The sequence below is a fragment of the Grampus griseus genome (assembly GCF_964374135.1).
Source record: "Grampus griseus genome assembly, chromosome: 15".
NCBI lineage: Eukaryota > Metazoa > Chordata > Mammalia > Artiodactyla > Delphinidae > Grampus > Grampus griseus.
The window spans coordinates 37100271-37117867 of record NC_139009.1 but is presented as its reverse complement, the minus strand read 5'-3'; the positions used below and the strand labels follow the sequence as shown (position 1 = coordinate 37117867).

The following is a 17597-nucleotide window of genomic DNA, read 5'->3' as shown; positions in this document are numbered from 1 at the left end:
TTTAAAATGTTGAGAAACACTGAAGTAGTGGAGACTAGGAAAGATTTCTTCCCTAATCAGAGCTGCGTGCTCAAAGGGTGAGGCTGAGCGGGGTTACTCCTTAAGAATTCGCAACCTGTGAACGGGAGGGCCCAGGCTGGGCTGAAGATGGGCCAGCGCCTCTGTGGATAACCCCTAGACTCAGCTCCCTCTTGGCCTTGGTCTTGGCAAGGAGATGGGTCCTATGCTTTATCCTTCCAGCTAAACAGACCATGGGACCAGTGGCCACACTTCCTGTCCTTGAGACAGACCTCACTGCCAAAGACAACAGGAAAATCAAGACTTTAGAGGCAAAATAATGATATGCAGACATTGTCCTCAAGCTCAGTTTTTACTATGGTGAGAATTTGGGGTTTTTTTTGATGAGATATCATCACTTAAAATGCTAATGTCTATGGTAGTTTGGATACTTTCATGATCTTGTTCTCCTCTCCCCCTTTTCATGACATAATATACCTGCAGAAGAATATGTAAGATATATATTTTAAAGAATAATCAAAACAAACTTCCTTTTAACCATATGCATCTTGACAAAAAAGAGATGGTTGTTGGTCCTCAAAAGCTTCTTTAACCCTCTCTGATTGCATCCTCTCCCCCACTCCCCACCCAGAGGTAGGGGTAACCACCAAGGTAATCACTGCCTTGTTTTTCTTTACAGTTTCACCACCTACATGTTTATCGCTAAACAATATATTATTTAGTGTTTCCTGTTTGGGGACTCTATGTAAATGCAGTTATGCTGCACAGCTCTTTCTTGGACTGACTTGCACTTTTGGTCTGTGTTTCCTCCTTTTTAATCACCAGCTCTTCTGGATGAGGTCTCAGTTCTTAAGGGTCTCACTCTTACTCTTTTAAAAGTGCCGTTAAAAAAAATCCCTGAAACATTCTCCCTAAAATATCATGACACAACAACTGAACTGGGTCCTTCTCTTCCCTTGGATGTGAACTGTCTGCCACACTTCGGTAAGCTGTGGCCAGTTCCTCAACTTTTGGATTAAAATGTTATTTCCTTACATCAAAGTGACGTTTTTGGTAGATTTAAAGATCGAAGAAATGCATTCAAACCTTCCAAATGATAACCATCTTCCAAAAGGAGACATTTTTCCCCCAAGCACCATATTCCTAATATTTTTTTGCCAGTCTTCTATGTTTCTTTCCAGTTTTGTCCAACAGCTCACTCCTCTCTGTTCTTGTCCTTCCTTACCTATCAGATCTAAATGTCCCTTTTTATGGAATTGGGATTTTAAATTTCACATCACTACCATAACCTTTGAACAACTTGTACAGATTTTCACAAAGCCCTCTAACTTTGCATTTTTCCCGCCCACAAAAATACCTATTTGGGGGCTTCCCTGGTGGCGCAGTGGTTGAGAGTCCGCCTGCCAATGCAGGGGACACGGGTTCGTGCCCCGGTCCGGGAACATCCCACATGCCGTGGAGCGGCTGGGCCCGTGAGCCATGGCTGCTAAGCCTGTGCTCCTCAACAGGAGAGGCCACAACAGTGAGAGGCCCGCGTACTGCAGGAAAAAAAAAAAATACCTATTTGGATCAAGTGGAATTTTTACTCTCATAGTCCTGCAAACTGTTAGTACCATTTCCTACAGAGAAGGAAGGAGCATCTGAATGTCTGCATTTTGTGCTGAACTTAGCGTCTTCAAGATCCAGGAATTAACAAGTAGCTCAAAGAGCTAAACAGAATCTGCCTTTCAGGAGATGTAGATGCATGGTTTTTGAGCTGGAAGCAGCCATCTATCATTTTAAGTTTTTGGAAGGACCCGGTTTGTTCCTGCCTGTGGCATCCGCAAGATACTGACTTCCTGTGTTTACCCAGTGCCTAGGACACTGGGCTCTCTTCAGTTCCCATGGTAATGGGCTGATTCCCCCTCCCTCACCCACAGGCTGCTGTGGTTTAAAGCTGCAGAGATCAGCACTGGGTGGGCAGCTGGATGGGAGGATGTGAACTACGTAAACATGCAAGGCTGTCTCAGTCAGGGTTTGTCACACAATGTCACACAGTGACGGGACCACACTGTGCCAATCCCATAGATTCTAATGGGCTCTCACCACTGTGCTCCCCTAGGATAGATGGGACCCAGGGTTCTTCCTCCTGTGACAAAGTTCTTCATATATGAGAGGAGAATGTCCTTCCCACCTGCAGGAGTATGCTTACTCCTCCAGCCCACTCACAGCACTTCTTCCTCTAACTTTCTAAGCTAATTTCCACGCCACTCGTTTTTACACAGAATCATATTTCATTTTCTGGCTCAACTGTGCTAGTCTTACCTCCCTAGACAAGCTAGAAATTCTTGGGATAAAGGCTGTGTCTTTTTCCATCCCTGCCATACCTGGTACGAAGCTGAAGACATACCAGGTTCTGGGAAAATATTGGTTGTCGACTTCACTAAAGCGGAGAGCTTCCTCCCTGACAGGTGGGGTGTGTTCCCTGTGTCCTCCTCTCCCTGTACCGCTCCTCTCCTGCGGCTGTTCTTAGCACTTCAGCTTCCAGTTACTCTGCCTATTACATCTACCCCTCAGCCACCCCACCTGGCAATCCAAATGGGTCTTGCCACCCCGAAGCGGTGAATTCTTTTATGAACATTTTATAAAAGGAGTTGGCTTTTACAAGGTGAACCATCACACCTACATTTATAATTATTGTTTTCGAAAGCCAGATTTTATTTTCAAGTTTTCTTCTAGTGGACCTACTTGTACTTCTTTGTTACATTCCCTTTCAATGTATATACATCAAGAAATACTTCCCACATGTCTAATCAACTCCCCTCAAAGAACAAAACTCTGGGTGAATTAGACCATGGAAGTATTTCAACGTGGATGGCAGCGTGTTTCGTTTGGTTGCATTCGTGTGGTTTTAGTGTTAACACTGGTGCACCTAGAAAACGTTCATAAATTAGGGCTTGATAATGGAGGCTGAATTTAAGTTATTAGCTGAAAACAAAACTGGCATGGGTTGGATAAATGGTGGAAGAAACATCGAGAACAAAGACATCAGCTTCTCCAACCACTCCCATCCTCAGACCCTTACTGGACTGCACCTTTTGGAGGATGAGGTAAGGCCACAATCCCCATCACCACCCATGTCATTCACTATCAGTCGGTCAGGTCCAAACCAAGCTGTAGAGCCAGGAGGCTTCAGCTCTAAGAGGCAGGGCCAGGTAATGAGCTTAGTTCCCTAGCAACCTGCACACAAGTGTTCCAGACAAAATGGATTACACATTGCTGCTGAATTCCAAGTGAATATCCTATTGACCCAACAAAGGAGTTAATTTGTACCTCTTACCACACTACAGGGGTCAACTAAGAGAATTCTTTTTGTGTGTGATCCCTCCTGGCATTCTCCCTGGAATGTCATGGTAAAATAAAATGCTCTGATGGGGTCAAAAGTGGATGGTTCAACTTCCCATTGCCTCTGGGGAAAAAAAAGTCTTCATAACAGGAAGAAGAGCGTCTGTTTTTCCTTCTATTGCTTTCCTAATACAGTCTGGATTGCCTAAGATAATATCCACATAGGGTCATTCCAGGGACCCTGCGTAACAGGCATAAGTATCTGGTCATCCCACTATAAATTAACCAACTGCCATTGTATTACTTTATTTACACCTTGGTCTCCTGAGATTTTGACTTGTGTTCATTAATCCTCAGGAGACTAATCTCCCCTGGGCACTCAGACAAAATGAAGTTTCTGGAAGCCAACTACCTGGGTTTGAATCCAGGATCTGCCACTTCCAGCTGTGTGACCTCTCTTTGGGATAATAGTCCTACCTAGAAGGTTGATGTGAAGATTAAATGAGTTAATACGTGTAAAATGCTTGACATTAAACCTGGCATTTAACACGCACTGTATACGTTTTTGTTCTGGTTGTTATTATCGAGCCAAGGATGACCCTGAGATGGGAGGTGATGAGTAGCCCACCTGGATGACCCATGTCTCTCTCATTTCTTGGCCAAAGACAAACCAGCAAGGGGGCAGTTCTAAGATGTTCTTTACTGGAACCAGAAACCTTTTCTCCTCACGTTGGGGAGTCAGTCCTAAATAGGACCAACCCCCCCAGCCCCGCCAGTGACAAGAAGGAGACAAAGGGTCCAGCAAGAATTCACCGGAATCTTGTGGATGAAAAGAAATCATTCAGAGGAAACGTGCAGAAGCCAATGTCACGGTGACCCACTTGTACCGGCCCCAGGTCAATCTATGGGTCAGGCAGTCAGAAGGACAAGCTATCTGACTCCTAGGGGCACAAAATCAAAGTCATGTTCTTCACATTAACTAGTCACACTTCTAAATTCACTAGATTTCATAATTAAGACTTAAGAATCCATTTTATAATTGAGAAACAAAAATGATCTAATAAGGCATTCATCCTCTGGTTGGGCACAGATTTCTTCCAGGAGAAGAGATGGCTCTTGGTCATCTTTTGCTTGACGCCCTCCTGATATACTTGTGAGATGATGAGACAGGTTAAGGGGTTGGGCCATAGCTGTGGTTAAGGACATCTGGGCTCAGGTTAGGGGTTAGGTAATATATATATTCTCTTTATGAAGCTAGTGTACCTGGGGGTTCAAATCTACCAATAATGGTTTCTCAATTTTGTTTCATGAATGTTTGGCCAGCTGGTCGGAAAAGGTCGTCCCTACAGGCTAACAGACACATGGCAAAGCTCTCAGTCCGGCTTGGGGGCGGGGGTGGAGTATTTATATAAAGCATATACTGAAACTGCTAACTGGATAAGACAGAAGCTAAAAGTTATTGTGCCTGGTGTGTGCTAGAGACTGTGCTGTGCTTTAGTAAGACAACTACAATACTTCCCGGTAGGCCTCCTGATGCACAACCATCAGTCATTCAAAGTGTGTTTGAATTTGGAACCGTAATGTAGAATGACAGTCTTGTGAACATAAAGGCATTGCTCGGGGTGGGATCATTCTCTGAATTGAGCTTTGAAAAATGAACACTAAACAGAAGCACTTCTCGTGTGATTTTATCACTGTTCTTTTCTCACTCACGCATCAGCAACAAGTCAGTCTGTAATGGTCCCACGTATAGTTCCAATGCTGCATTTTCCCAGATACTTAGAATCAGATTTAGGAATCTTATAGATCATGTCGTCTAACTCCCCTCTCTGTGTCCTCCCTCATCTTTTATTATGAGATAGGAAATCAATGCACAGGGAAATGTCTCAGCCAAGCATCTGTGGCAGAAGCCAGAGCTAGAACCAGAGTTTCCTGCCTCACGGTGCCCTCTTTCCCGGATCCCGTGTTCCTTACCAATGAAGAGGGCACATATGAACACAAGGAGGCAAATGGGACACACCCGCCCCTTGGCAAAATCTTCAAAGCCAAAGAACCAAGGGCCAGCAGAGTCAGCTGAAGTATCTGAGACCATTGGAAGAAAAAATTCAGGTTATGTGAGGTAAGCCCATTGCTTCAGCTGACTAATCTCAATAGACTGGGTAGAAGCTTTTCTACAAAACGCCCCACGTAGAAAACACCACCAGTCCACTATCAAATTCAACTAGGATCTAAAAATAGACACGATAAAAAACAAGGTAAATCCTGAAATCGAACAGATGGCACTGGGGGGAGATGGGAGGTCTGAGGTTCACCAATGAGGAAACTGGCTTTGTTCCGTGAACAGGTTGGAGAACTTGGACCTCTGGTTTTAGGTTTCAAGCTGGAACTTTTAATTTAAATTCGATCATTATGTACCCATTGACTGTGGGCAAATGACACCGTAGAAGTGTGCAGGTCACTTAACCCAACTGGCCGCAACCTAAGTTCTTGTTTCTAAACCCAACTGGCTGCAACCTAAGTTCTTGTTTCTAATCAGTTCGGGGCTGTATGATTGATACTTTGCGGAGTATTAAATGCAGGGCTCCACTTCCTTCTCGGGCAGGCCCGCCTTCCCAGATGCAGAGGGGAAACAGAACGGCCTACGGCAATTCTTCCTTCAGAAGTTCTTCCCCACAACCTCCAGACTTGCGGGCCACTGAAATACCCTCCACACAGACAGCTCGGCTTTTTATTTTCCCCTTTAATCCAAACCACACAGAGCTGCCACGCTATGCTTCCTAAGTCATCACTTCCTGTAACACCTTCAAGGAATCTGTTACTTCCAGGATAAGTCCAAACTCCTCCTTGTCTGAAATTTTAAGAACTCCACGGCTTAGCCAGACTCTCCTTACAAAGTGGTCTTTCTCATGCCTTCCCAATGTAAGCCTGCTTTTCTGGTACAACATGTCATCACTCCCCCTAAATTTGGGGGTCAAGCTCCTCCCTCCCTCAGACTTGTTGTGCCCTGCTCCTCCCCCTCTCCTCCAGTGACATCATCCCCCCAAACTCCCCCACCCAGCACACCTTCCTCATTCACAGTGGTCCTTCTCTCCCATAGGAGGCGAGGGTGGGGATGGTTGATCTGAATCCCACCACTAAACTATCAGTGGCCAAGTTGTAAAGCCTCCCCTAGTCTCAGCTTCTTCCTCTGCCCAGAGAAAGGACAATACCTATACACCATGGGATTCGGGAAAGATTAAAGAAATTGGTCCTTGCACCAGGCTTGCCGCTTAACAGGTGCTCAATAAGTCTTTCCTTCCTCTTTATCACCTACCACCTTTATTCTAAGTTACTATTTTATGTATGCTCTGTCATCTGCTCTTGCACATAAGAGTCCCAGTTCTATCTCCCAGTGGCACCTAATAAGGTTCTGGTACAGAGCAGATTCTCATGGTCAACTTGCTTGTCACCAGAGTAATGTTATAACCCAGCTACATTCTCTCTACCTTACTCTCTCTATGGTGGAAAACCTTTCTCAGCGAGCCAAAGTGGTTTCTATTAATGAGCCAACCGAACTAGAGACAGCACTCACAGAGAATAGGAGAAATGTTAAGTTTTGAATCTGCTTCCAAAATTCTATCTCTACCTAAGTCTCAGGAATGTGCCCATTTTAATAAAAGAAGGACATTTATAATGTAAACCTTCAAGAAATGACATCCTGCATATATATATCCGATTATACATAGGTAGGTTAAAACCATCAAGACTTACTGCAAACTGTCAGCGGAAGTTGCAGTGGCTTTAAATTTTTTTCCCCAAAGTAAAATCCTTTCTTCAAATGACGTCTTACTTGGAATACTAACATGAGAAGCAGCTGAAGGTGGGACTGCTCTGGGTGGATAGAAAGAGGAGTGTGGAAGTCCTCTCTTCATAGCACACACAGGGTCTCTTTGTCCGTGTGTGTGTGTGTGTGTGTGTGTGTGTGTGTGTGTGTGTGTGTGTGTGTGTGTGTGTGTGTGTGTGTGTGTGTGTGTGTGTGTGTGTGTGTGTGTGTGTACATGTGCACACACACACAGCAATTCCTGAGGCACCTCCACAAAACCAATTAGAAACTACAGCTTAGCGGAATAAGCAAATTGTTTAGGAGGACAGGTAAATATACTCCACACTGCTGAAAAAACATCTACTAAACAAACATATATACACGTATATGATGTCAAAGGAATTTAAATCTTGTTCTACAAGATGCCAGTGTCAGAGTATTTACAAGCTGTACTCAAGTTTATGTTACAGAAAGAGAGAAACAAAAACAAAAAGAGGCCATTCTGCTGCACAGAGGCAAATGGTATCTTTGCGCAACACCGGGCAGTGCTTTCTGGTTCACTTACTGCTAACATCAGCTCCATGGGAAGCCAAGCATTTACTGGAGACCCACAACCCCCAAACTCAGGATTTCTCTACAGGAGGCCCTCGGATACTGTGAACCCTAGAATCATTTGGTTAAAGAATACTTAGTGACAACAGAAATAGCTACAAGATACCTTTGGTGAAACAGTTGAAAGTATGATATCAATTTTTAAAATATATATGTATAAACAGATACATATTTTTAAGCTGGAAATATACACATCAAAATGTTAGCAGCAGTCATTAGAATAATTCTTTTTGTCCTTTTCTGAATTTTCCAAATTTTCTACAATTAACAAATATTCTTTGTGATAAAAAAAAATTATTATTATTTTTTAAAGGCCAAGGCCAACAGTTTCTGAAGGAGAACAAAGCAATGAGTTCACTGTTAAATTGTTGTCAGGTAGCATGGCGTCCCATGATGCCCACGGCACGGTACACTGGGTACATAGTAGATGGTCAATAAACAGTGGCTGAATGGACAGGTGTGAGGGCCTTGTCCTGCTCCAGCCCATTTTGGATATAATCCCTATGCCCATGCCCCCTTTCTCCTCTCTCCTCTCTTGCACTTTCAGAAAACAAAAAAGCTTCGAGAAACAGGGTGAAGGATCTTGCTACTCTCACCAGCTTAAGGGGCATTAATTTTTTTTAAATTCCAATCTCACTGAATCCAGGTAAAACAGAGCTGTCACTCAGAACCTTTCTCATGTGTGTGACAGCAAATGGGGCCTGGGGAGACGCGGGCTGGGGGTAGGAATATGTGAAGTAGAGAACTTGGGCAAGAGGGAGGTGTTGGACACAGAGTAGCACCCTGTGAACAACAAAGGTCTTCAGCACACCTTGCTTCCAACCTGGGTTCCATTTCAGACAAGCTGTTAAGACCTCTCTGGGCCTCGGTTTTCTCATCCTTAGAAGGGAGTGACCTTACTTGTCTCACAGAGACATCTTTAGGAACGTGTGGGAAGGCTGATCTAAATGAAATGAAGGCATTTGTAAAAGTAACTGTCCTATTCAAATGCAAGGTTTCCTTGGAGGCAAAGAAGTTGCCTGGGGCAGCAGCACCTTAGATTAAGAGCCCCCCCCACCACCACCACACACACACCTCTCTCTGCCCCAGGGGGCACATGAGCAGTAATTAACTTTGTAACTTTTCCTTTCATCATGCAGAATGCATCCTATTATGCTTCTAGACCTGGCCCTCCACCTCTGTGAAGCCTTGCTTATGAAAACCGTGATCTCCTCTCTCCAACTGGCTTGGGCACCCCTGGTAGGTCTGCACACAGACACGCCCCCCACCACCACATCCACACTCATTCACATACTCACTCTTTTTCTCTCTCTCCCTACCACCCGCACGCCCACCCCCATAATCCCCACCAGCCCTCCACAGGCCTCAGCCCGTCCTCCTCAAGTGAACAGTGGTTATGACCACCACTTTGACAGAAGTCTTGTAAAGCCTGGCGGTGATTTGCACGCTGCAGGCCCTTGTTGAAGATGTCTTCCTGGCCGATTAAAAGCAGTGGCTCTGTTGACCGGCTTGCTCTAGGGCAGGATGGTCTTTGGAAGTAAGGAGATAGAGTCTGCTGGAGTCTCATCACTTTGACAATGGCTTCTGCCAATGGGAAGCCTGTACCCTCTACCATAGATCTCATTTCACTGAAATCTGTTAGAAACCACGGAGGCTATCTCTTTTCCTAGCAAGCATATCGATTCCCGGGTGGCTGCCTGACCCATATACCATCTCACGGTGTTGGACGTCTCAGTCTATGCTCCTGAGGCACTCGTCAAATCCAGTCAAAGCCCCTCCCACCCCTCAGACACCATGCTGCCTCAGATGGCGTGCTCTAGTACAAAAGAGACCCATACTTCACTCTCAGCTTTTTTAGATTTAATCTGACACAGTCACCTCTTTAAAAAAAAAAAAAAAACTACCAGTGCCCTAATTTTTACTTTTTTTTGCTTTCGTGTTTGCTGCTCTTCAGAATTGACAGTCACAAGAATGTCCAAGTTCCTTGAAACCACAGTTTCCCCCCTGCATAGTCAACACTCCTTTCCCAGCAGTTTTCACCCCCTGCTCACACAGCTTATTAAAACTCATTTGAAAAATGTCTCCGGTTGCTTTTTAAGGATTTTTCCATCCTGCATTTCCCCCAGGGCAGTGAGGGAGGTTGGCCAAGGGAGATTCTCTAGTTCACCCTCTGTTTCCTTCTTAGCGACTCACACTGACCAAGCCCTCCAGGAGCTGTCTTCCCAGGCCTGGCAGGAAATGCCAAAGAGTGGGGGATGAGGACAATTAGGTAGAGACTCATATTTTTAAAGAGGAAAAATCACGGATGAATTTATTGAAGTCAGGTTTAGTTGGAAGGGATGATTTCACAATGGGGATCACATGCAGCGGCTCAAAATGCCTGAGAATTTTATTTCTTATAACTAGAAAAACAAAAGCAAAAACAAACCTACCACTCAGTGGCTCTCCCATCCCCAGCCTTCCGTGGATGAGTGGGAAGCCAGAAGAGGCAATTCCTGAAATCACGCCTCCCCCTAAGTCCTGATGTTGAGCAGCCCATAACTTTTAGAGCCCAAAGAAGCAGCCTCCCAGTATTACCTCCCCTCTCTACCACTCAACATCTGATCTTGCAGACGCAGGAAGTTCCCTCTTTATTTTCCAAATACCCTCCCCTTTCTTCTTCTCCTTCCCTGTGGTTGTTTAGCTGTTGACATTTCCTTGGAAGAAGCAGGACACAGACTGAGGTGGGAGTTCTAGTGTTGGAAAAATAACAATGAAAATGAGAGTTGGAGATGAGTTCTAGGCTTCATCAGCATCTCTTTGCCTTTATCCTTTTCCAAATGCTGCCCGTGCTTCAAGGTCCAAGTTAGGTGCCACCTCTTCCAGGAAGCCTTCCCAACTGCCTTCTGCAGAGCTTCAAATGAATCACCTACAGGGCTCCACTAGAAGAGTTACAATGCTGTAGAATATCATTGCATGTCTGTCTCCCCACTAAACAGCAATCTCCATGCGTTCAGAATGTTTTGAGCTTTGTAGCCCCAGAACCTAGCAGTGTCTGGCATATAACAGATGCCACATTCCAGAGAGCACACAGCATAGTGGGAACTCAAGTCAAACATACTGGTGTGAATTTGATTGAAACTGAAGTTACTGGCTTAATTTGAGGGGCTTTCTGCCTTTTCTCACAAGCTCTGGAGCCATTTCATTTGCTTTTTCCTTCTAGATCCCATGGAGAACAATCAGAGTGCAGAAGCCAAGGGCAGGTGGGCTTGGCACAGAAAAGGCCACATCCTTCTTTAACTGTAACTTGGTCATTCAGTGGGCTGTGGTGACCAGACCTAACTCATGACCTGACGTCACGATTGGCGCCAGTAGGCTTACACAATCATTGCCATTGGTCACCATACCAGACATGGGACCTCACACACTTCCAAGTCCTGTCCGGCAATCTGCGTAGCGCGTGCCCTGAAGCCATGTGCAATCCCTCAGGAAATTCTCAAAGGAATGCTTTCGTAGGGGCTGTTTCTTCTACATACCAAACACTAAAGGCCCATCTAAAAATAATCAAACCTGACTTAACATTATTGCCTCTCTCTGTGTCATAATCAGACAAGAACGCAAGAAATCTTAATAGGATTGCAAGCAGGTCTTGTGTTCCTTAATCATATATTAGAGTCTTAGTCAAAACCAGGCTTACGGTGGCTCAGAAACACTGCCCTTTCTTTTCAGGAAAAGTGAAACTAAAGCTGGACTGAACGATGGCCACTGAACTCGGCTCCCATTCCCACCCAAGTCCTGTCCCAGTCCTCCCCACTCTGCAGAGCCTAGACTGAGCTCTTTCCCCACCTCCAGACTAAAGCTCATTCCCTCCTCTGAGTCCTCCCAGCTCGAACACCTCCACCCAGAATGTACCGTCTCAAAGCTGTTTGCTATGGAAGTTAGTATAACTCCCCACCCCCATCCCTTATTTATTTTACAGCAAAATTCGACTAGTAGTTTCTTTTCTTTTTTTTTTTAACATCTTTATTGGAGTATAATTACTTTACAATGGTGTTAGTTTCTGCTGTATAACAAAGTGAATCAGCTATACATATACATACATCCCCATATCTCCTCCCTCTTGCATCTCCCTCCCACCCTCCCTATCCCACCCCTCTAGGTGGTCACAAACCACCGAGCTAATCTCCCTGTGCTATGCGGCTGCTTCCCACTAGCTATCAGTTTTACATTTGGTAGTGTATATATGTCCATGCCACTCTCTCACTTCGTCCCAGCTTACCCTTCTCCCTCCCCGTGTCCTCAAGTCCATTCTCTATGTCTGCATCTTTTTTCCTGTCCTGCCCCTAGGTTTTTCAGAACCTTTTTTTTTTTTAGATTCCATATATATGTGTTAGCATATGGTATTTGTTTTTCTCTTTCTGACTTACTTCACTCTGTATGACAGACTCTAGGTCCATCCACCTCACTACAAATAATTTCGTTTCTTTTTATGGCTGAGTAATATTCCATTGTATATATGTGCCACATCTTCTTTATCCATTCATCTGTCGATGGACACTTAGGTTGCTTCCATGTCCTGGCTATTGTAAATAGAGCTGCAATGAACACTGTGGTACATGATACTTTTGGAACTATGGTTTTCTCAGGGTATATGCCCAGTAGTGGGATTGCGGGGTCATATGGTAGTTCTATTTCTGGTTTCTTAAGGAACCTCCATACTGTTCTCCAGAGTGGCTGTATCAATTTACATTCCCACCAACACTGCAAAAGGGTTCTCTTTTCTCCACACCTTCTCCAGCATTTATTGTTTGTAGATTTTTTGATGATGGCCATTCTGACTGGTGTGAGATGATACACATTGTAGTTTTGATTTGCATTTCTCTAATGAGTAGTGATGTTGAGCATCCTTTCATGTGTGTGTTGGCAGTTATGTCTTCTTTGGAGAAATGTCTGTTTAGGTCTTCTGCCCATTTTTGGATTGGGTTGTTTCTTTGCTTGATATTGAGCTGCATGAGCTGCTTGTAAATTTTGGAGATTAATCCTTTGTCAGTTGCTTCATTTGCAAATATTTTCTCCCATTCTGAGGGTGGTCTTTTAGTCTTGTTTATGTTTTCCTTTGCTGTGAAAAAACTTATAAGCCCCATCCCTTATTGAGTAAACTCCTCCACTTGAGAATCACCTTCCTTTTTGCTGGTAACTCCATACTCAGCACCTACCTCAGAGTCAGGTGAACAACAGCTCCTTTTTAAAAACATGATGACTGGCTGCCATAGGAGAAGCCACATTTTCTGACGGTTAAGCTGGGAGGTTATGATTCCTCATAAGATTCCTTTCTAGTAAGCAGAGGTCCTTCGGCGAGGTTAAAATATGATTTGCTTTAGAAAAATTAGATGAGCACACATCTGTCACGTAAAGTGAGACGTGCCATGTTCTACTGGGCAACGGTGGTCTGGGACTTGCTCCTGTAACTGTCGCTACCTGACACCGGCCTGAGAAAAGAGTTAGCAAATCTCTGAACTTCAGAGGAGAGTCCCTCTCTCCCCAACCTCACCCTCTACCACCCAGACACTGATCTCCATGTCAGTTTGGTCACTGTTCTGCCGTAAAGGAAACTCATGGTGTTGTATGATGCCATCTTGCGCTCCAAGGGCAGTGAAGGCCCTCAGCGAATTCTAACGGCACAGAAGAGAACACTGCTGACACTGAAGACATCGTTCCTGCTCCCTCACTCATTCACCAAGAGGGCAGGGAGGCAGAGCCTCCCCTCTGGCTCTCCAGGTCCACCACGTACAGGGGGTTCACAGGGTCCCTACAACTGGACTGGACCCCTCCTGGGATGTCAGACCTCTTGGCAACACGTCCAAAGAAAGCAAGCTCGTGTGGATGCCTGCCTAGGAAACCAGCCCAGAGGGCGAAAGAGACGGCACAGCTGCTAGACGCAGGGGAAGAGGGGCGTCTCCCCACAGAGGGGACACAACGTGATGTCAGAGCAAGTCCCCGCTGGACTGGGAGTCGCAGAGATGAGACGGTAAGTTTGACCTGGCCAATACCAAGTATCTGTGGGCAAAAGACTTACTTCTCTGAAATCTGATTTTCTCACTGGTGCAAAAAGAAGATTAGAAGAGAGAATTTTTAAAAAATCTTCCAACCCTCCAATTCTGAGAGTGACAACCTACTGGTTGTGAGGCCCTCTGACAGGTACCATGGAAGATAAAGAGATATAGGATACATTTCTCATTAATCCAGGATCATGCTCACATGGAGAAAAGAGGAAAGTTGACGTCGTGACTGACCCTCTATTGTCACACTGGATTCTGCGCGTGTACACACACACACACACGGACCCACAAATATCAGGCAATACACACTAGCTATCCTTGTTCTGGATGCGTGTTAAGTCCTATACTTGTTCAGTAAAGGGATTTCCAGATTTTTCAGGAGATATTTCATAATCTCCTGAGAGATTTCAGAGGGTTAGGAAAAATTTCATTTGATCAGTGTTTGGAATGGGTAGTGACAGTAAGGTAAAGCTTGGGATCACGTCATTGGGAAATAGTAGATTAAGTAAAGGTAACATATATATTTTTCCATTGCAGTTCTCCTCAGCAACTCTGACAAGCAAATGTATGTTGAGACACTCTAAGAGAGGTCAAGACTGCAGTGTCCCAAACTATGGGCCACAGAGTCTTTCATTCTTTTTTTTTTTTTAACATCTGTATTGGAGTATAATTGCTTTACAATGTTGTGTTAGTTTCTGCTGTATAACAAAGTGAATCAGCTATATGTATACATATATCTCCATATCCTCTCCCTCTTGCATCTCCCTCCCTCCCACCCTCCCTATCCCACCCCTCTAGGAGGACACAAAGCACCGAGCTGATCTCCCTGTGCGATGCAGCTGCTTCCCACTAGCTATCTATTTTACATTTGGTAGTGTATATATGTCCATGCTACTCTCTCACTTCGTCCCTTTTATTCTGAAAAGTTTCTCAAGTGAGGAAGGTTCAGAGAAATACCCTTTGGGAAATAGTGTACCAAAGAGACTGTAAATTCCCTGAGGTCGGGGACTGGGCCTTGCTTACCACGACCTCTCCAGCACCTGGCACGACACTGGGCACATGGAAAGGATTCAGTAAAATATAATAAAATAAAAATTGGCCAAATGACCAAATGAGTAATTGTTGAATTCCAAGTGGAAAGTCTGGCATTCGCAACGACACGGTGGTGAGAGTATGCCAAGGAGCAGGGAATCATCTGTCCAGGGTGGCACCCGTCACTGTCTGGGCTCCAGATGGACACGGGTAAGCGTTTCAGGTGAGGCTGCCTTTGCCTCCTCAAGGAGCTAAGGGCTCCAAATCCTTAAGGCATCCTGAAAGACTTTCGCTCATTTTATTCCCCGAAATGGGGTAATAAAAGAGCTTCATGAAGAATGTTGGCATTTCTCTTCTTTACTAAGAATAAGTAACCAATGAGTTAAGGATACTCATCGGTCAGACTCCATAATGTACTTACAGATTATTTTCATTTCTTTACTGCCACCTTCTGGTCCCCAGGCACCTACTTGGTAGTTTTAAAATGCTACCTTATATTTGTGGTTCACGATGGCAACCCTTTTTTTTTTTTGGCATGCCACATTGCTTGCGGGATCTTAGTTCCCAGACCAGAGATCGAACCCCAGGCCGGCAGTGAAAGCGTCGAAGCCTAACCACTGGACTGCCAGGGAATTCCCCACGATGGCATTTTAAGCACTTGTTCACATCCTTTACCTCATGTGACATTACACAGGTTAGATGTGGTTCAGGTGGCCTTTACTCTTTTTTCATTTGATCCGAAGGCCATAAAGAACTTAAGGGATTTGCCCAGTGACAGAAAGGTAGGAGCTGAGAAAGGACTAACCATGCCTGTTGTTTTCTCCAAGGAGCAAACACCGGGGTTAGTCATTCGGCTTTGTTCAGCTACATTTGCAAAGACTTCCATTGCCCTCTCATCCCTTCACAAGCACAACCTTGAATGGAAAATCCCTTGCCCTTAAAAAAGAGAATACTGTTCAAATATACCTTGATCTTTTCAAGGGTAAAATCCATTCCACTTTACAAGGTCTTTGAGAAAAGAATATAGGGGATCTATGATTGATTTTTTTTAATCTGACAGTCAAGATACCATAGTGTCCTATGGCACAACCCCAAGATGGAGGTCCACCAGCTTCTTCTAAAACATACCTTGGTCTGGAAGCAGCAGTAGAGTTGGGTTAGGTACGGGTGTTTCCGCGCCAGGGCCAAAATCCTCTTCTCTGTCATTGTGCAGTCTACGTCATCATCCTGAAGGATGACATCCTTCTTCAGGACCTTCACAGCATATACTTCATCTTTGCCTTTGAGCTCCGCCAACATGACCTGTAATCAACCAAAACCACCCCGTAAGTCTATACTTGTAGGGAATCAAAAGAAACCCAAGTCAACATCAAATGCTTTAAAATCTCCTTTTTGTTCTTTAATTTTAAATAGCATAATAGTATTTAAAATGTAAAGACTACCCATCCTAATACAGCTACTACAATTTATTTATTTTTAATCTCTAACAGTGTCCAGGCAAAGAAAATTCAATGCACATCTATTAAATAATTACTCGTATGTTCATCTAATTTGTCATACTTGCAATTAGAGTACAGCAAATAGATTGTTTTTTAACTGAACATTATTTCATAAGCATTTCTCTACATGGTCTCCACCATATCATAGTTGCTGGTACTCAATTCAAGTATATCAGTAACAGTTTAACCATTTATCTCATATTAGACATTTGAGTTACATCTAATTATTATTATATAAACTGCATCAAGCATTTTTACACATATTATTTTTTTCTTTTATATCACAGTTTTAAGATGGAAAGCCTTAGAAGTGGATTATAGAGTTAAATATCTTGCACATTTCCTAACTGACTTTCAAAGAGGATGTACAATATAATCTGCCGCTGGCAATGTAGAAGTGCTTTAGTTTCATGCAAATTTACCAACAGTGGGTGCTTTCACTTAAAAAACGTTTTTGCTCATGTCATGGGTGTGAAATGTTACCTCAATACTGTTTTAACTGGTAATGAAACTAAAAATATTTGTTTTCTAATTATATTTACGTTTTGTGCGAAGTATTTGTCAATTTCCTCCGTCTAGTTATCTATTTTCTTACACATCTGTATGAGCTTGGTATATAAAGTTACTACCACTTTACTTTTTTTTTTTTTTTTTTTGCGGTACGCGGGGCTCTCACTGTTGTGGCCTCTCCCGCTGCGGAGCCCAGACTCCGGACGCGCAGGCTCAGTGGCCATGGCTCACGGGCCCAGCCGCTCCGCGGCATGTGGGATCTTCCTGGACTGGGGCACAAACCCGTGCAGGGGACTCCCAACCACTGCGCCACCAGGGAAGCCCCCACTTTACTTTCTGCAAATGTTTTTCTAAGACTGTTTTATGATTTTCTGTTATCTTTTTCTATTGAACAGGGTCCCCTATCTTATGTAGTCGAATCTGTCCTTGTTTACCTTTATGGTTTCCTCTATAGCTTTAAAGCTGGGAATGTGATTCCTTCTCTAGAGAGCAAATTAGCAGTTCTATTTTCTTAAAGTTTTCCTATCATTTGATATTTTTGCACTCATTTCCCTATAAATGTGACATGACTTTCTCCCACTGAATAACTCCCAAGCACAGTATTCTAGTAGAGCTAAAGAACAATAACTCAGAGGCTTCACGAGGGTGTTCAGGATGTTACCCTGAAGACCTCTGTCGCCCACGTATACTACAAACTCTTTAAAACTGGCTCAAACTTTGGCTGCGACTTCTCTGAAGAAGCAACCTAAATGCTCCGGAGTC

The 17597-nt window shown here is 44.1% G+C and overlaps 1 protein-coding gene across 1 annotated transcript in view; it reads right to left on the bottom strand.

The window, feature by feature from the left end:
- PRKCE (protein kinase C epsilon) overlaps window positions 1–17597 on the bottom strand; it is a gene marked incomplete at its 5' end in the record, with an annotated part of 508578 nt that overhangs the window by 141367 nt on the left and 349614 nt on the right. The window contains one exon of the mRNA XM_082672441.1: window positions 15955–16128. Within this exon, the coding sequence (XP_082528567.1) occupies window positions 15955–16128 (174 nt within the window). The remainder of the gene's footprint in view (window positions 1–15954; window positions 16129–17597) is intronic.